The sequence below is a fragment of the Hypanus sabinus genome, chromosome 12 (genome assembly GCF_030144855.1).
Source record: "Hypanus sabinus isolate sHypSab1 chromosome 12, sHypSab1.hap1, whole genome shotgun sequence".
Taxonomy (NCBI): domain Eukaryota; kingdom Metazoa; phylum Chordata; class Chondrichthyes; order Myliobatiformes; family Dasyatidae; genus Hypanus; species Hypanus sabinus.
Window position 1 is genome coordinate 71,627,899 of NC_082717.1, and position 20,828 is coordinate 71,648,726.

General features: G+C 37.6%; 1 protein-coding gene across 1 annotated transcript in view; it reads left to right on the plus strand.

Moving 5' to 3' along the window:
- The first annotated feature begins 2,496 nt into the window (after positions 1-2,496).
- Positions 2,497-20,828, plus strand: part of LOC132402389 (protein sel-1 homolog 1-like) — a 38,328-nt gene continuing 19,996 nt past the window's right edge. Inside the window, exons 1-9 of the mRNA XM_059985248.1 lie at positions 2,497-2,502; positions 7,248-7,455; positions 11,101-11,206; positions 13,253-13,415; positions 14,338-14,391; positions 17,087-17,146; positions 17,242-17,323; positions 18,398-18,552; positions 20,200-20,256. Coding sequence (XP_059841231.1) covers positions 2,497-2,502; positions 7,248-7,455; positions 11,101-11,206; positions 13,253-13,415; positions 14,338-14,391; positions 17,087-17,146; positions 17,242-17,323; positions 18,398-18,552; positions 20,200-20,256 — 891 coding nt within the window. The remainder of the gene's footprint in view (positions 2,503-7,247; positions 7,456-11,100; positions 11,207-13,252; positions 13,416-14,337; positions 14,392-17,086; positions 17,147-17,241; positions 17,324-18,397; positions 18,553-20,199; positions 20,257-20,828) is intronic.

Genomic DNA, 20,828 nt, shown 5'->3' on the forward strand with positions numbered 1-20,828 from the left:
GAAGTTTTCAGCCTCCTGGATATAACCATATAACAATTACAGCACAGAAACAGGCCATCTCGGCCCTTCTAGTCTGAGCCGACGCTTACACTCACCTAGTCCCACTGGCCCGCACTCAGCCCATAACCCTCCATTCCTTTCCTGTCCATATACCAATCCAATTTTACTTTAAATGACAATACCGAACCTGCCTCTACCACTTCTAATGGAAGCTCGTTCCACACAGCTACCGCTCTCTGAGTAAAGAAATTCCCCCTCGCGTTACCCTTAATCTTTTGCCCCCTAACTCTCAAATCATGTCCTCATGTTTGAATCTCCCCTACTCTCAATGGAAAAAGCATATCCACGTCAACTCGATCTATCCCCCTCATTATTTTAAATACCTCTATCAAGTCCCCCCTCAACCTTCTATGCTCCAAAGAATAAAGACCTAACTTATGCAGCCTTTCCCTGTAACTTAGGTGCTGAAACCCAGGTAACATTCTAGTAAATCTTCTCTGTACTCTCTCTATTTTGTTGATATCTTTCCTATAATTCGGTGACCAGAACTGTACACAATACTCCAAATTTGGCCTTACCAATGCCTTGTACAATTTTAACATTACATCCCAACTCCTATACTCAATGCTCTGATTTATAAAGGCCAGCATACCAAAAGCTTTCTTCACCACCCTATCCACATGAGATTCCTCCTTCAGGGAACTATGCACCATTATTCCTAGATCACTCTGTTTTACTGCATTCTTCAATGCCCTACCATTTACGATGTATGTCCTATTTGGATTATTCCTACCAAAATGTAGCACCTCACACTTATCAGCATTAAACTCCATCTTCCATCGTTCAGCCCATTCTGCCAACTGGTCTAAATCTCTCTGCAAGCTTTAAAAACCTACTTCATTCTCCACAACACCACCTACCTTAGTATCATCTGCATACTTACTAATCTAATTTACTACCCCATCATCCAGATCATTAATGTATATGACAAACAACATTGAACCCAATACAGATCCCTGAGGCACATCACTAGTCACCAGCCTCCAACCTGACAAACAGTTATCCACCACTACTCTCTGGCATCTCCCATCTAGCCACTGTTGAATCCATTCCTGAGTGTATCCAGCTCCATCTCCAGTTCCTTGACCTTGTCAGTCAAGAGCTGTGGGTGCACTACAGATGTAGGCATCAGGAGACCATTAGGTACTCTGAAATCCTACATCTCACTGGAAGAGTATTCTACTGTGTGAATTACCATCCTGCCTTTATTTGTAATGCCTCCAACTTCTCATTCTTAAATTCTAGCCTGCACCTGTTAAGCCAAAGCCTGACCACTCAAATACTGGCCCACTCCCACAAAGGCCATTACACTTAAACCTCACTTCTTTTTATTGGCCCTTGCTAAGTTACTACTAACCCAAGAAACCTCCTACACCACAGACAGGTCTGACAGACTCCACTCACTTTTTAAATCTGGCACGTAAATTCCACAAGGGACTTTCTCCAACTCACTCCACAATCTCCTGCTCCAGCCTGTTGGACTAGAATCTGCAGCTGATCTGATTATATATACGTGATAGAGCAAGTTATGTTACATCATGGGAGTCTGATAGCTATTGTTCACATTGTGTGTCATGATATCCAACTCAAACGAATTAATTTGATATTTAACCATTAAACAACCTGTAATTGTAATGTCTTTGTAAACTTAATATTGTCCAAAACTTAATCGTCAAGTCTAACTGGCACCATCCCATACACCTATTGTCCTTGCATTCACAAGCCTACATAGCCTTCCATTTAATAATGCCCTAGTTTTAAAATTCTCATTTGATTTTGAATTCCTCTACACCACACCCTACCCTATTTCTGCAATTTCCTCAAGCCTACAACTACTAGATATTCATTTGGCCTTTTGAACATACCCTAGTTTAATTGTACCAGCACTGACTGCTGCCCTTTAATCTAGAATTCTTTCATTGTCAATATATATTTGAGAAAGCTCCCATGCTGTTCCTTAAATGCCAGTTGTTGATGCTGTTATTTTGGTGAAAAGTACTCAGTAAATCATTCACTAAATTTATTTAGTGAAATAGGCATTCTTAGCATCTTGTTGAGTGAGATGTCTGTTCCATTTCCTCCCTATTTCTTCACTTTTTAACTCCCTCACAACTTGATCAACCATTGATGTTCATAAGATTCCTACACCTCAGGGTGCACTTGAAGATTGAGTATATCATGGGCAAAGGGAATTGAAACACTTCAGTGAAGAAAAGAAAAGCTGCAGATGCTGGAAATTCACAGCAGCACACACAAAATCCTGGAGGAACTCAGCAGGTCAGGCATGATCTATGAAAAAGAGTAATCAGTTGATGTTTCAAGCTTCTTGTAATCTTGTAGTCTCAAATCTCTTGTAGTCTTCCTTCACCCCCCCCCCCCCACACACACACCCCCTCTACCATGCATGCTCCAAATGAAATTATCTGTAAATTTAGAATGTCGGTAATTGTTTAAAAATCTAAAATCATTATCACCTCCACTGATCTATTATTTACATTTTTTCCATTGTGATTTGCTACTCTGTGCTTCCTCTCTCTGTATCTTAAAATATTTATTCTGCTACTCGTCTACTGACTTCGCATTCTCTAACCTTGTTGATCAGTCTATGGTCTGGTACCTAATTGAAAGACTTCTAAAAATTTAGATAAATTATATATTCTCTCTGCTAACTTTTGAAAATAGTTATAAGGTTGGTCAAGCAAGATATTATCTTTTGAAATCCATGCCTACTTTTTATTTTTTACTTTCCTTTCTTCTTTATTCATCTGTACTATGTTAGAGATATTATTTCTCCTACCACATATGAGAACCCCATTGATCCTGTAATTCACTAAACATTTTCGATCATACTCTTTTTAAATATCAGTATTCTGGCATTCCACCTTTTCCAATGAGAAGACAATTGAGAGTGTGGGGGACAAAAGAGAGAGGGGTTGGAGAAGGTTACAGACACCAGAAGGTTTGCTTTTCCCCCTGACCTATCTTTAAAGATCTTATACATATGGGACTAATTTAGACTGACAATATGTCAACATGGAGGAGTTATGCCTAAGGACCTTTGTCATGCTCTCTGACTGGCTTAAGTTTCCACCTGTCTTGAATCCCATATATAGTAAATGTTAACACAACGAAGTCTGCAGATGCTGGAAATCCAGAGCAACACACACAAATCTTTTGGCATTTTGTGTGTTCCTTCCCACGTAATTATTGCCTTCTTAATCTTTCTCCCTGGATGAACACAAGAAATTGGGACAAGCTGGGTGACTACCATGTTCAGCATTATCCCATTAGATCCCACTCACACTAGACATTCTCTCTTCTCCCTTCTTCCTGCAGGCAGAAGATACTAAAGTCTGAAAGCACATACTACCAGGCTCAAATACAGCTTTTACCCTGGTGTTATAAGACTATTGAATGGTTCCTAGTACAATAAGATGGGCTCTTGATCTCATAATCTCCCTCATTATGATCATACACCTTATTGTTTACCTCTGCGGCACTTTCCCTGTAACTACTAAACTTTATTCTGCATTCCATTTTAGTTTTACGTTGTTCTCTCTCAATGCACTGTATAATGATTTGATCTGTATGAACAGTGTGTCAGACAAGCTTTTCACTGTTTTTTGTGGTATATTTGACAACAATAACCCAATTCCAATTCCGATCCATGCTGTATTGCTCTGTATCTCTACGACTCAATAGCATGTTGTTTAAATTATTACCATCTTTATTTGTAAATTGCATGAAGAAGCTAAACTACATTTCTCCCTTTTTAATTATATTTATAGACACAGACAGCAGTGTTACAAAAAAGGAAAACAATCATACCAAAAAGGTGAGATATCTTAAACATACTTATAACTGAACTGTTACCATAATAGCAAATTTTATCTTTGTAAAAAAATTTAAATTTTTTTGGTGATCCTATTTCTAAAGAACCTTAATGTTCTCTTTGGAGAAGCACAGTCTGATTAGGGATAGTCAGCTTGGTTTTGTGAAGTGCAGGTCATGCCTCATGAGGCTGAATGAATTCTTTGAGATGTGACAAAATCACTGATGAAGGTTGAACAGATTCTGAACCATCAAGATTACTGAACAGTCAAATGACAGATTATCAGAGTTTACTGTTGTTCATTGCATTTTATATGCACAATATTTTTTCCTCTGTACTCGTGAAGCAGTGATCCCTTGGCAGAAAACCTTTTTTCAATCCACAAAGGAAACTCTGAACTACTGAGTTTATTTGTAGATTTGATTTTTCGTTTTATTCAGATTATTCACTCTTGCTCTCTCCTCTCTATCTGGTCACTTACATTGTTCCAACAAAGCTTAATATAAGTTTGAAGAAAAGCATCTCATCTTCTTTGAGGCTAGTTACAGCCCTTAGGAGCTAAGCACTGAAATGAACTCCGAACAGTCTTCTATATTTATAGGCTTGTAATGCGAGCCAATTGAATCAGAACTAGCTTGCCTTGCTTACATGGCGTTACTAGCCATGGAAGACAGTTATTTTTGGAGTGTCACACAGAGCAGTACTAGGTTTTCAGCTATTTAAAGTGTACATGATCTTTTTAAATGAGAAGACAGAATTGTTGGGAATTGGAAAAGATACAAATACTGAGAGCAGTATGAGAAATTAGAAATATGCAAAGTGACTCCAATAAGATTTTGTCAAGTTCAGAAAGTGGCGAGTGTATGCCAGGTGCTGTATAACATGAATAGGTGTAAGAATATTCATGTTGATTATGAAAATAGGACGACATGGTGAAAGCTTGTGAACAGAGGAGGTTCTATGAGAATGGCACATCCTTGTGTTTGAGCTGCTGACTGTATGTATCTAAATGCAGAAATTATTTAAGAAATAAAGTTCAAGAGCAGAGATGTATAACAAGAGCTTTGGCAAGACCCCATGAGTGTCATTCAAAACCGAGATCCACAATATTCACTGTCTGGAGGATAATGAACCTGTGGAAAACAAAGAAGGCAATATATGAAATATATTCAAGAGAAGTGGCTATATTTCTTAAAGGTAAAGGAATCAAGGGATGTGGGAAGAAAGCAGGAACAATGTACCGAAGTGAATGATCGGGATCAATCATATCGAGTAGGGGAACAGACCCAAAGGACTGAATGGCCTGTACTTCCTTTTACTTTCTATATTTAAATGTTTCTGTATTATATCAAGTTTTGTCATGATAATAAACTAATGAGGAAGCAAAGTTTAATATCACTGGCATATGTCCTGAAATTTGTTGTTATGCGGGAGCAGTACATTTTAATATGCAATAATAAAAACATTAAAACGAGGAAATCTGCAGATGCTGGAAATTCAAGCGACAGACACAAAATGCTGGTGGAACGCAGCAGGCCAGACAACATCTATAGGAAGAAGTACAGTTGACGTTTTGGGGGAAAAACCTTTCATCAGAACTAACTGAAAGAAAAGATGTTAAGAGATTTGAGAGGGGGAGGGGGAGATCCAAAATAATAGGAGAAGACAGGAGGGGGAGGGATAAAGCTAAGAGCTGGAAAGTTGATTGGCAAAAAGGATACACAGCAGGAGAAAGGAACATTGATTTCTCTAACTTCCGTTAATGCCCCTACTTCCCTTCTAACCCCATCCCTTATTTATTTACTTATCTCCCCCCCCTTTTTTCTCCTTTTTTTTCTCTCTCTGCTTCTCTCACAATCACTCCTTGTCTGTTCTCCATCTCCCTCTGGTGCTCTCCTCCCCCTTTCTTTCTCCCTGGGCCTTCCGTCCCATAGTCCTTTTCCTTCTCCAGCTTTTGCCAATCAACTTTCCTGCTCTTAGCTTCATCCCTTCCCCTCCGGTCTTCTATCATTTTGGATTTCCCCCTCCCCCTCCCACTTTCAAATTTCTTACTATCTTTTCTTTCAGTTAGTCCTGACGAAGGGTCTCGGCCGAAACGTCGACTATATTTCTTCCTATAGATGCTGCCTGGCCTGCTGCGTTCCACCAGTATTTTGTGTGTGTTGTGTTAATAAAAACATTATTATTATTGTAAATTAAAGTAAGAATTTTTAAAGTTAAATTAAATAAGTAATTAATTTACATTGTGTTGATCATGAAAAGAGCTACTTTTTAATCAGAGCGGCGATCAAGATTTTGAAGGCAGAGTTTTGCAGCTGTTTTTTTTCTGATTAGAGGAGTGACCAGTCAGCAGTGCATAAAAAGAGCTACTTTTCATTTGGGTCCAAGATTTGAAAAGCAGAGCTTTGAGCTAATTTTTTCTGAGTTGGACAGTCCACACCAGGGAATTCATTGCCACAGCCAGCTGCGGAGGCCAATTCTTTATGTATATTTAAGGCAGAGGTTGATAGATTCTTGATTGGTCAGGGCATGAAGGGATACAGTGGGAAGGCAAGATATTGGGGCCGAGAAGTAAAATGGATCAGCCATGATGAAATCGCAGAGCAGACTCAATGGTCCAAGTGGCTTGATTCTGCTCCTATATCTTAAGTAGTGCCAAAAGAAGGAAAAAAACGAAAAAGCAATGAGGTCATGTTCATGAGTTCAATGTTCAGAAATCTGATGGCGGAGGGGAAGTAGTTTTTCTTGAATTGTTGAGTGTCTGCCTTCAGACACTCCTGGTGGTAGCAATGAGAAACGTGCATGTTCTCAGTGATGTTGGTCCCTAATGATGGATGCCGCCTTTATGAGGCATCGCTCCTTGAAGATTTTCTGTATGCTGGAGACGCTGGTGCCCATGATGGAGCTGACTGAATTCACAACTTATCGTGATCCTATTCAGTGACTGAACTACCCCCGCCCACCCACCCCCCCCCCCCCCACAATGATGCAGCCAGATAGAATGCTCTCCATGATACATCTGTAGAAATTTGCATGTGTCCTTGGTGACATCAAACCAATTTACAAGACTACCTTTTGAGATGAGGGAATTGTGGTTTAAGGAAGCATAACCTGTAGTCACTCAAGTTTATAAGACTGGTTTCTTTGCAAAGAAGGGTGGTAAATCTTTGGAATTCTGTACTTAATTTGTTGAGTAAACTCAATACAAAGTTTGAAAGATTCTTGGATACTAAAGAGATCAGGGAGATGGTGATTGACCAAGAACATGGATCGAGGCATAAGATTAGCAGCAATCTAACTGAATGCTTCACAAAGTCTTTTGTTAGAATTGAATCCAAATAATTTTCTATTTCAGGGTGTGGACAATGAAAATGACTATTTGTCACTCGAACCAGTGGAGGTGAAGAGATACTACATGAACAACGAGCCAAAACAAAATGAGCCAAAGCAGGACGAGCCAGTGATGGCACAGGATGAACAGCCTGCATCCAATGTAGAAGACATAGAAAGAAATGCCAAAATATTACCAGAGATAAATAATGGTTCAAAATGGATAATACAGGGTAGGAAGCTGAATAAGAATAAAATAAAGCTGTAAGGCTGTAAGAAAGTTAAATTCAATAGCTGTAGGAAATATTGGATGATGTGTACATGAGCATAAAGCAGGTTGCATGCTAGCTTCTGGTTTGTTTTCATGATTGCAATGTTGATGTTCAAAGTTCAAAATATATGTTATTATCAAAGTACATATATGTCACCATATACAACTCCAAGATTAATTTTTCTGTGATAATACTCAGGAAAGCTATAGAATAGTAACTATGACAGGATCTATGAAAGATCAACCAGAATGCAGAAGACAAGAAACTGTGTCATTGCAAATATAAATAGGAATAAATAATGAGAATATGAGGTAATGAGATAGAGTCCTTAAAGTGAGATCATTGATTGTGGGAACATCTGAATGATGGGGCAAGCTATGGTGTAGTTAGCCTCTTTTATTCACGAACCTGATCACAGAGGGGTAGCGACTGTTCTCAAACCTGGTGGTTCTCGTACCTTCTACCTGATGGCAGCAGCAAGAAGAGAGCATGGCCTGGATGGTGGGGATCTCTGATGATGGATACTGCATTCCTAGAACAGCATTTCATTTACAGTAGTTGTGCTCAATAGTTGGGAAGGCTTTACCCATGATATACTAGACCAAATCCACTATCTTTTGTTGGATTTTCCAATCAAGGGCATTGGTGTTTCATGAAAATCATCGCCTTCCCGCCATTACAGACATTTACACTATATGCTGCATCCTCAAAGCAAACAGCATTATGAAGGACCCCATGCACCCCTCATACAAACTCTTCTCCCTCCTGCCGTCTGGAAAAAGACACCGAAGCATTCGGGCTCTCACGACCAGACTATGTTACAGTTTCTTCCCCCAAGCTAGCAGACTCCTCAATACTCAGAGTCTGGACTGACACCTTACTGCCCTATTAGCTTGTTTATTATTTATTGTAATGCCTACATTGTTTTGTGCACTTTATGCAGTACTGGGTAGGTCTGTAGTCTAATGTAGTTTTTTCCTATGTTGTTTTTTTACGTAGTTTGGTCTAGTTTTTGCACCATGTCATGTAACACCATGGTCCTGCAAAAACTTTGTCTCATTTTTACTATGTACTGTACCAGCAGTTATGATCAAAATGACAATAAAAAGTGACTTGACTTGACTTGATATAGAAAAGAGGTAATGTATTTGCAGAAGGGCCTTCAGACATGTACAAAGTAATTTCATAACATGGTTGTAGCAGTCTTTACGACCATGCCAGAATTGAAGATCCATAATTTGTATTGGTGCCAAGAGAAGTTCCCAAAAAGTCGAAATGTCGACTGTGCTCTTTTCCTTGATGCTGCCAGACCTGCCAAGGTCCTTCTGTATTTTGTGTGTGTTGCTCAGATTTCCGGCATCTGCAGATTTTCTGTTGTTTACAAATATCAGATACTACATTGCTTACTATTTCCCATCACTCACATACCAATGACCACTATCATTATCAAACATTCAAAACTCCATTGTACCCTCGCAGACTGTTGTACACCTTATAACTTCAATGAGCAGTTGGAACATTGTAGTTATTCAACCATGGTGTCTAAATTAATCTCAAAGCTATATTTCCTGCTCTCTTCCATGAAAAAGATGCCTTATAACAAATGCAGCAAAATTAAACCTAATTTAGCTAGGTTTAGTTTTCCACTAATTTTTGACACTTCTGTAGCTAAATGCAACATCATTGACAGAAGGAAGGCAATACATTGATGGGGAAATCTGAAGCCACAGTCAGGTGACTTCATGGACAAAAGAGGCGATATGTAACTATCAGGGTTGCTTCAGCTGCCCCCGCTTCCTTCTTTCCCTCTTCCTCCTCACGCTTTTGCTCGTCTTTTTCTTGTTACATAATTGGAAGAAAAAGAGGAGGGCTGTTTTCTTGATGAAGTTGTGAAGCATGCAGCATAAATCTTGAAACAGAGTCAACTATTCACATCTGTGCTGAAGATGAATGTTATGTTATATTGAATAATCCTTGTAACCCAGCAGTCTTCTCTGCTTTGTTGTGGTGATTCAATAACAGTTGGTAAAACCACATTCTGCAGAGTGAAGGCATTGCATGCTTAGGATGCAGAATTCCCTTTGGTTCTCCTTCAGGTAGAATTTCCCTGCTAAGTTATACGCTTGCAGTGAATTTCATTCCATACCATGGGTGCACCTCCAATCCTGGCAAAGACTAATGTTCACTGAGGAGTCACAAGAAATTGTAGATGCTGGAATTGAGACCTGATGCAGGGTTTCAGCCCAAAATGTCAACACCTTCTTTCCTTCCACAGTTGTTGTATTAACTGCTGAGTTCATCCAGCAGATTGTTTATTTCTCATTCAATTTGCTGGTCTGTACCAAGGGAAAATTAAGTATAATTAATTTATCTTGAATCAAGAGCTTCAATATCCTCCCTACTGTAACAGTTGTTGGTAAATAGCAACATTTCCTGGACGGTGACAGACATTTATAGCTGGGTTCTTCTTGACAACTAAATGCAATGTAGTCCTTGTAATTGAGGATGCAAAAAGTGGCAAATTTCATTCAAGACATCTTTATTGATGAAGATGCAGAACAAATTTACCTGGAAAATCATCCCTAGTTGGTAGGACCGGGCATGCTTTATAGGAGAGGCAAAACTTTACCTTCTTCCTCTAAATTTGAACTGCATTGAAGTCAACTGGAACCACTAACATACATTAGTATGTTCAGTCAATTATGCAGCATCACTGTGTGATCCTGATACATGGACCTGAGTTTCACGGTGCCACTTCAAATGCTTCTTCTCCACTTTGAGCGGAAGTTCCCATGATTGGTAGGAACATTGTATTTTTTTGGAGAAGCTTTGAGCACATCCTCAAAATCTTTCCTTTTGTCTGCCTGATGGTATCCTCTCATCACAGATCTTGAAATAGATTGTTTGTTTCAGGGGTTGGTGTGTTGTGCATGTGTATTATTTGGCCTGCCCAATGCAGCCCATGGAGAGTATCTGAGATATAAATGCTGTTTTGTCTTGGACTGGACATTGATGCTAGCTCACTTACCCTTGTAATGAATTGGGAGGGTCATGTGGGGACAGCATTAGCACAAAGACCTTGATCTTCAACCACCTTTTTCCTCAGAAGGCCAAATCCTGTGCTAGCAAGTTGAAAGCATTGGTGAATTTGTCTTTACCAATAGGTAGCTCCTGAAATAGGAGAGCTAGACCACATTCTTCTGAGTCTCAATATGAACTTTTGTTGTGCAAGAGAAGTGTAGTAAAACTGAAGGTGGTTGGTAGAGGACTGTAACTTTGCACATGTTGAGTTTAATGCCTTCCTTTCATACAAAAATGAATAAGACAACATCCCAGAGCTCAGCTCCTAAGCATACACTACTACAAGTTCTGACTGTATCCTGCACCACGAATATTGATGTTAGGGTGACTGTTCTGGCATGCAATTACTGGGTTGAACAGTTTTACATTAGTTCTGAAGAATAGTTCCACTCCAACAGGAAGTTGAAAAGAGAGATCGAGAAAAGTCATTAGCAAGTAAATAGCTCACTGTTGACTGCACTAAGTATTAAAAAAGAATTTGTGGCTCTTTAATATTGACTGCCTATAATATTTTGAGTACAACAGATCGTAATGAAACAGAGAAAAGCAAAGAAGCACCGGAGATTGAAATGTTATATCAGAATGGTACCAATATCCTAAAGCGGTCCAGAGATAAAAATTTAAGGAAGGAGTGAGTATAAATGAAAATCATTTGTGGTTATAATGTGTCTCAAATTAAAACTTTTGCATAGTCTTAGGCTGTTGCTGTAGTGTGATCTTGAGGTCGAGGAAATAAAAAATCAGCAGTTAGCTATTCCATTGGTTTTTCACAATTCTCAGAGAATTTTAGGCTGGATGGCAATGGTACACATTTTAAATCCAATTATTTCATGTTGGGCTCTCATTTTAAAATGGGCAGAAATGCAAGGATGACAGCATATGATGACTTTTCAACCATGCCAAGTTATAGCAAACAACTGAACTGATTTATCTGCTTTCCAATGGAATCTTGGACTCAGAGCAGAAATGGCCCTGGCTTTTGAAAATTGGATGGCACAGATAAAATCTTCTTCCATTCAAATGGAAAAGAAAATCTCCAAATCAGCACACTATGCATCATAATCAAATGTTTAAAGCTCGGCACATATTTTTGGTATTATGAAGATCTTGACATTAAGTTACATTTTTGATTTAATTAAGCATAAAATTGAATATAATTTCATTATGATTACAGTACCTGGGACATCAAAAAGATATACAAAATGCAAATTTGACATTTATATCTGTAGGTTTTTTTTACTAAGACTACAGGTTATGTTTATTATTCAAGTACTTGCAGCTATTATATAAATAATAAAGAGAAGTATGCTATGGCCACATACTCATAGAAATCTTTGTTAATAGTTAATTCTCATAGCTCTTTTTCATAATAATCACAAACTAATGTGTTTAATTTTAGGATTTATTTCCAATAAAAATAGAATAATTTATGCTGTGTTTTAATCATATTGAAACTTTCTTGGATGTATTACAAATAGATTCAATCATCATTGCTGGGGGATGAAGTACTGAAATGAATGCTAAGTTGGAAGAGGTTAAAAAAGCTTTTATTTCATTATTTGTACATTCTAGTCACAAGATCTGACATCCACTTTATAGAGGACTGGAAAATTGCAAATATCACTCCACTTCAGAAGAAGGGAGGCAGACAAAAGGAAATCATAGGCCAGTTAGCATAAACCCAGTAGTTAGGAAGATGTTGGAATCCATTATTAAGGATGAAGTTTCGGTTTACTTGGAGGCAAATGATTAAATAAGCCAAAGTCAGCATGGTTTCCAAAAGGGGAAATCTTACCTGACAAATCTGTTGGAATTCTTTGCAGAAGAACAGGCAGCATAGACAAAGGAGAATCAGTGGATAGTGTATACTTTGATTTTCAGAAGGCCTTTGATAAGATGCTGCACATAAGGCTGTTTAACAAGATAAGAGCCCATGGTATTACAGGAAACATGAAAATAAGGTGGGGGGGGGGATCTTTTTGAAACTTAACGGATATTGAAAGGCCTAGACAGAGTGGATGTGGAGAGGGTGTTTCCTATAGTGGGGTGTCTTGGACCAGAAGGCACAGCCTCAGGATAGAGCGTGTCTATTTAGAATAGAGATGAGGAGGAATTTTTTAGCCTGAAGGTAGTTAATCTGTGAAAATCAGTGTCAGAGATGACAGTGGAGGCCAAGTCATTGGATATATTTAAAGCTGAGGTTGATAGATTCTTGATTAGTCAGAATGGCTAAGGTTGCTGGAAGAAGGCAGGAGAATGGGGTTGAGAGGGATAAGTCAGCCATGAAGGAATGGCAGAGTAGACTCAATAGGCTGAGTGGCCAATGTCTGATCTTATGTCATATGGTCTTGTAGTCTTCATAATCTGTACAAAGATATATTTGAAATATATGTGCCCTCAGTAATGTTGAGAGAACATGAATCATAAAATAGTACAGAACAGGAACAGGTCTCTTGGCCCATGCTCTCTGTGCCAGCCATGATGCTAATCTAAACTAATCTCATCTACCTCCACATCGTCTATATCCTTCCATTTCCTTCCTGTTCATATACCTTTGTAAGTGCCTCTTAAACACTGCTTAAAATAGACAGTAAAGAATTAACTACAATGTATCTGGAGACCATTGGTGAGACTTATTTTCTGGCTCTAACATCATTGTTCTTTTATTTTTAAATAGAGGTTATAAACTACTGCTGAAAGCAGCCGATTTGGGAAGCATGAAATCTCTGGAACGAATAGCTTTTGCCCTAATGTTTGGTGACCAAATTCCCCAGAACGTTACAGCAGCGAAAGATCTCTTTGAGGCCTTGGCAGAAAATGGCTCCCATAAAGCCCAAACTGTGAGCTATTTGAAGATAGACTTAACACAGCAATATTGTGAAATAGTTGGTCATTTGTATTGGTTCAATATAAAACTGAAATACCTCTTGAAAGATATTCCAGTACCAACAATATATTGTTTTATTGAATAATGGTCATCACACCGATTTTGCTTCAAATAATTGATGTTACAATAAAAAATAAATAAGGCTGTTCCTAATAAGGTAAATATTTTTTCAGAATTTAAAGTTGTGATTAAATTTGATCCTGCCTAAAGAAATATCAGTTTTCTTTATTTAACCTGATGGATCAAATGTTTTCCTTCATTTGATTTATCCTCTGTTTTTCAAGCATCAATATGCTTTTTCCCCACACACTAAGATAGTTAAGATTACAGACATTTGGGTACTCTGCAATTAACTCCAAGGTGGTAAACTAGAGAAGGAAGATATTAAAATGTCTTCCAATTCTAAGATACTTCCCCATGGAGAAAATAATTTAACATTGTTCAACACCACCTTCAAACTGGCAGAGAATCGACACTTTATTTGTAAAGTCCAAAAGTGAAGTTCTTATTCTGCAAATGGCACATAATAATCCATTAGTAGCCTCATTGATTATTGAAGATAATTATTGTTTTGGCATGAAAAAAAGATTTACAGGTACAAGTTTTTAAAAATATTTCAATATATTAATTCCTACAATTGAATGTGAGATTTGATACAGTTGTTTTCTTTATTGCTTTTAAATTACCCTTGTTTACATGCTTAAAAATTAAATATATAGGTAAAATATTTTCAAAAGGGATGATAATCTGTTTAATTTATATAACATTGCTAATTGTCTACTTTTACAAATCCCTAAATTTTAAGAATATGTCTACACTCTATGAGTATTCTTTGAACATTTTATCAGTGTTTATGATGTATTTTTTTTAATCAGGCATTAGGATTTTTGCATGCCACAGGTATTGGCATAAGCTACAGCCAATCTAAGGTAAAAAGATGTTTTTTTTTAAAAATCCAGAAACCTAATTTTTGTTCTAATAATAGCATATCAGTCATTACCTTGTCAATGTGAGAGGTGAAAATGAGCTTCAGCAACATGGATATCTTGTATGGAGAATTAGATTGTTGTCCATCCAGATCTTGTGTTATTGATTGATGAAGCATTTTCTGAGCTATTATTTTTATAATTTTGCAAGAATAACTACGCAGGGCTATATTTGATAGTGATGTGTTTAATGAAATGATATTGCAGAGCTATTCTTTTCCATTCAGATTCACAAAACGTAACCCAAAATTTTGCAGCAAATTTAAACATCAAAATTGCATTAAAGTAATTAACATTATCAGAAACCTGTCATTGTGGTCCACAAAATAAATAGACAAATGAGGAAAACCAGTCCTTCAAATCAGTTTAAATGTCCATAAAATATTTAAGCAGTTTATCAATGCACTAGAAATGCAAGCCATCTCATGCGCAGGTGCTATGAAACAATCTAGGACAAACATTAACATCTGTACCTCAAGATTTACTATAGGCACTACAAGTTTAGATTCCTAGAAAACATGAGTGTTTTTGTTGATAATTGGAATCTGACTTCAGTCCAATGGGCTTCATTTAAACAGAATGGAAGTAGGTAAAGTCCGAAAGAGGAGAGGGTTTAAGTTCATGCATTTCATTAGTCATAACACTTTTACATTCACCTGCATGTTGTTCAAGGTAAATTTATGATCAAAGTACGTATATGTTACCATATACAACCCTAAGATTCATTTTCTTGCAGGCATTCACAGTAAATACACAGACAAAAAATAGAATCATTAAAAGAGTGCACAAAACAAGATGGACAAACAACCAATGTGCAAAAGACAATGAACTATGCAAATACAAATAGAAAAATAAATTAAAAATAAATGAATAGGTTTAAAATTTTAAGGACACAAAATAAAGAGTCCTTGAATGTGAGTCCATAGGTTGTGTTCAGTTCAGTTTTGGGGTGAGTGAAGTTGAGAAGTTAAATGAAGTTATCCCCTCAGGTTCAAGAGCCTGATGGTTGAGGGGCAATAACTGTTCCTGAACCTGGAGATGTGAATCCTAAAGCTCCTATACCTCCTTTTTGATGGCAACAGTCATGGATGGTGGTGGTCCTTGATGATGGATGCTGCTTTCCTGCGACAGCACTCTACGCTCAGTGGTGAGGAGGACTTTACTCATGGTGGACTGGGCTGTGCAGCCTACTTTTTGTAGGCTTTTTTGTTCATGGACATTGGTGTTTCCATACCAAGCCATGATGCAACCAGTCAACATACTCTCCACGAACATCTATAGAAGTCTGTCAAAGTTTCAGATGACGTGCCAAATCTACAAAGTCCTCTAAGAAAGTAGAGGCACTGCTGTGGTTTCTTTGTAATGGCACTTACATGCTAGACTCAGGACAGATCCACTGGTATGATAACACCAGTGAATTTAAAGTTGCTGACCCTCTCCAACTCTGATCCTCTGATGAGGACTGGCTCATGGACCTCTATTTGCTTCCTCCTGCAGTCAATAATCAGCTCCTTGATGTTATTGACATTGAGTAAGAAGTTAGTAAGGAGTGGTGTTGTTGTGGCACCACTCAGCCAGATCTTTATTCTCTCTCCTAAATGCCGATTCATCAAACCTTTGATTTAGCCAATGACAATAGTGTAGTCAGCAAGCTTAAATATGGCGTTGGAGCTGTCCTTAGCCTCACAGTCGTAAGTATAAAGCAAGGAGAGCAGGGGGCTAAGCACACAGCCTTGTGGTGCACCTGTGCTGATGGTGTTTCTAGAGGAGATGTTGCCAATCCAAACTGACTGAGGTTTACAAGTGAGGAAATCAAGGATCCAGTTTTACAAGGAGGTTGTGTTGAAACCATAATGTGTCAAGGAAGACTGAGACATCAAGGCAAATGCAGAAGGTGAGCAAGCGTTTCCACGCTGACTGCTTACCTTTTGATCACCTTTTGCTGAAGAAGGTATCTGTGAGTGACATCACTGTGTGGCTCACTGTGGTAGGCGGACAGGTCTCTGCCTCGTGTGGTGTCCCTCTCATTCGATGAATGTCAGTGATATCATAGGATGTTATCGTGGTTCTGCGTTTATGGATTGGACTACTGCACTAATGGACTGTGGAATTTTTTCGGACATGTTTTTTTATCACCCATTTCTTTTCCGTTTTATTGTGCGAGGGGAGGTGTTAGGGGGCTGATGTTCTGTTAGTTTTTTGTACAGGGGAGAGGTTGTTTTTGGAGGGTTCTGTTTTGTGCTGGGGAGAGGAGGTTGATGTTTGTAAAGTCGTTCTTCTTTATACAGGGAGGGTTTGATATTTCTCTCTTATAGACTTTCATATTCCTTCTTTGTTTCATGGCTATCTGGAGAAATACAAATTTCAGAGTTGTGTATGGATACGTGCTTTGATAATAAATTAACCTTTTAAGCTGTAACTCGACTCAAGCATTTGCTTAGCAGAACGCAATAGAAAGTAACAACTTTAATGTATATGTGCGAGAGTTACTACTTTTAAAGCAAGTGACTGAATACTGTGTCCATATGAGTCTGCATAATATTTTTGAGTTAATTGCACAACAATTAATTGGTTAGCATTAAGGCTTGTTAGTAGATATATTTTGTATTGTGCCAATTTTGCTACATTTATACTTCAGGCCCTGGTGTATTACACATTTGCTGCACTGGGAGGAAACTTTGTGGCACATATGATTTTGGTAGGTGTATAGATCTTTTAACTGAAATTCTGACAAGTCATATTGAATCATCAGTATGCAGTGTTTTTAAGTATTAATGATCTCTGTTTTAACAGGGTTACCGATATCTTAATGGCATTAATCTTCCACAGCAATGTGAAGCAGCTCTCATTCATTACAGAACTGCAGCAAAATATGGTAATTACATGTTATTACATAATATCTGCAGCGCAGAATCAACCATTCATTCAGTTCAACAGGTCCACGCTACTACATAAGCCTCTTCCTAAATCACTTTTGAATCTGAATATAGAAGTAGAAGAGATCAGAAATATTATATTAAATTAATTTTTAGAATTCATATACTAAATAATCTGGGATGCTGATTTATGCATTCATAAACATTTCACAAAGATAACCCACTGACTAGTTAGGTGATCTGATATGGTTGGAGTCAAGTGGGGAAGTTACTTATGAACTCCTCTGAGAGAAAGCAAAAGAGGTGAAATGAAGATCTGTTAACACCCAAAGCAAAATAAATCACACTTGCCATAGATCTAGAATCACTACATCTGATATATTTGTAAAGTGTACTTATCAGGAAGTATTTCTTAAGCCTTAAAAGGGTACATAGTTAATTGCGTGTAACTTGCCATGGAAAGGCAGTGTAGTTCTGATGAAAAGTCTGAAATCTTTTCACAAGCACAGATGCTGTTTGTCCTGTTAAATATGCACAGCATTTTCTGTTTTAACTTTAGGTCTTCATAGTTCTCAGTATATTTCATTTGCATTAATTATCCTAGAGTTATTGAGAGCCTGGGATCCCGATTCCTCTTAATAAACCTTTCTGCTGCTCCACCTTATTTTACTCCATTAGAGTGCTCCTTAAAAGTCGTCACTATCTGAATTTGCACTGAGTTCCTTGTGTATCAAACTTTGATAATGAATCTGTTAAGTTACCGGGATGTATTATTATTTTATTTTTAGTTGTTCTTTTGGGAAAAGGGAAGAGTTACCTCTGATTGAAGCATTTACTTAAATGCACTCATAAATGTCACTCCTAACAATCATTTTGTTGTGAAAATTTTAAATTCTTGATAGTTATGATTATTGCATTACAAATACCAAATTAAATTAAAGTTTATTATTTGCTTCTTAAGTTTATATATTGAGATTATTAATACTTTTTTCTTATGCATTTTATCTCACTTTGAAGGTTAACAATGATGATAGCAACTACTTAAAGAGATAATTTCCATTTGTTTCACACAGTGGCTGACAATGTTGCTCTCAGTGGAGAAGTTCTAACAGAAAAGGTTAGATTAACAGAAAAAGCAGAAAATCTCAGCTCCAATGGTGAAATTATGGATTCAGATCTGTACCAGTACTACCAGTTTATAGCAGAAAGAGGAGATGTTACATCACAGGTATGAAACTATGCCATTACTGCTCTGTTTAAGACAACTTCATAGAATTTATAGAACTTTACAAAGAACCTATGAAATAGGAAGAAGGTTAGCCCATTTTTCCCATTGCTGCACTGCTTTTCTACCCTAACAACATCTTCCTGCCTTTTCCCTGTAACCAAGCATTTTGTATCTGACCCTATCACTTGTACTTTATCACTACTTTTACAGATGAATTTTTTCCCAAACAGCCAAATTTGCATGAGCTGTTTAGTTGAGAATACATTCTAAGACTCTAAGCCTTGTGTAATGGTGTCAGTACAACAACCTAGCCCTTTGCATCAGCAAGACAAAGGAACTGGTTGTTGATCTACGGAGCCGGGGTGGAGGGGACATACACAGCCTTTCATGAACAGAGCAACTGTTGAGATAGTCAAAGCTTCAAGATCCTTGGCGGCCATATTACCACCAATCTCACCTGTTCCCTTCATACTGATCCACTAATGGAGAAAGTACATCAGTATATTTATTTTCTTTGGTAGCTGAGAAGATTTGGCACGTCCACAAGATTTTCTCAAACTACCATGGATTCACTGTAGAAAGTATTCTGATAAGTTGCACCTTAGCCTGGTATGGTATTTGCTCTGCCCTTGATCAACTGAACTTGGAGAAAGTGGTAAATTCAACCTAGTTCATCACAAACTTGTGACTTCCTTCCATCTAGTCCAGCTGCTTCGGGAAGTCAAGTAGTATTGTCAAGGATGCTTGTCACACTGATCATTCCCTTTTCTGAGAAAATTCTGGGACAAAATATAGGAGATTGAAAGTCCAGATGTCCAGCTTCTTCACCACTGCTATCATACTTGCTATTAGATTCCTGAACCAATCATCTCTTTCACATGCCCTTCTTAAAGGTGCTGCCAGGTACTCTTAACTCTACCTCTCTCGGTTATTCTTTTATTGTCTCTTTCGTATCCTTTTTTTTACATCTTTTCAGATTGCATTACAACCTTTGTACCATTCTGTTGTTATGCATTCATTGTGTATTTATTGTTGTATTTATTATTACCATATGTACCATGTACTCTGTGCACTTGTATGATCTAGGAATTTCATTACATTATATGACAATAAACTAATCTAAACAATCTAAACTAATGAAAAGTCATCAACCTGAAGCATTAATTATTTTTCTTTTCCAATCGTTCCTGCCCAAACTCATGAATATATACAACATTTTGTTTTAATTAGTTTCCAACATCTATTTTGTTTCCAGTATTTTGTTTCTGAAAATATTTTCTACATTTATTGTACTTTTTCAACGTGACATATTAAACCTTTGCTGTAATTATTTTAATAGATTTTTCTATTTTGCTATTAAAACAAGATTGTTTTGTGGAAATTGATACTACACTGATCAGTAAACATGTAGAAGAGTTGAGGCTAGTGATTTGAAAATGTTTCTTCTGTAGTGGCACTGAGATTAAGAGTTATGATACTTGCACTCTGCACAATGCCTTGACACGATTGATTGTAACCTGCCAAGAGACCTGGATTGAGCATAAGCTTAACATTTATGACCTGTAAATATTCAATGTTTACACCTTCAGCATAGTATAGTTTGCATTTGTGGGAGTCTGAATTTGATTAAAATGTCTTCCCTTTCAGGTCAGTCTTGGGCAGCTCCATCTGACAGGTGGCAAGGGAATAGAACAAGATTTCAAAGTAGGTATAGTCTGATAAACAATTTTTCAATGCTATGGTAGGCTGAATGGTGACCAAAAAATGAAATAACTATGAATTTAAGAGGGAATCATGATACATTTGCTAACAAAGCAATTGATATTCAATTTGGCCTGGTGTGAAATAGGAACAAAAAACTACAAATTGTTTTCTTCCTTTGTCCCAGGGTTTCTGTAATTTTACAGTTTCAAAGTAATATAGAAGGGAAACAAGCTGTTTAACCCAGCATGTCAAATCTGGGGTTTTGTTCAGTATAAGATTTCTTCATTCCACCAATTCTTTAATTTAGCCCGTTCCTCTTAGCTCCCTCATGTTTATCTGATTTCCAAATATGTAATACTTTTCAGCTACTCCTTATATTAAAGTGTTTGATTTAGACCATCAGAACAATCAAACATTCCTTGTATGATAACCCTTTCATTCGCAGAATCATCCTTGTAAATTTCCTCTGACTCCTCTTCAAAGCCAGCACATCTTTTCTCAGATGAGGAGCCCAAAACTGTTCGCAATACCTCAAGGTGAGGCCTCACCCATGCCTTATAAAGCCTCAGCAA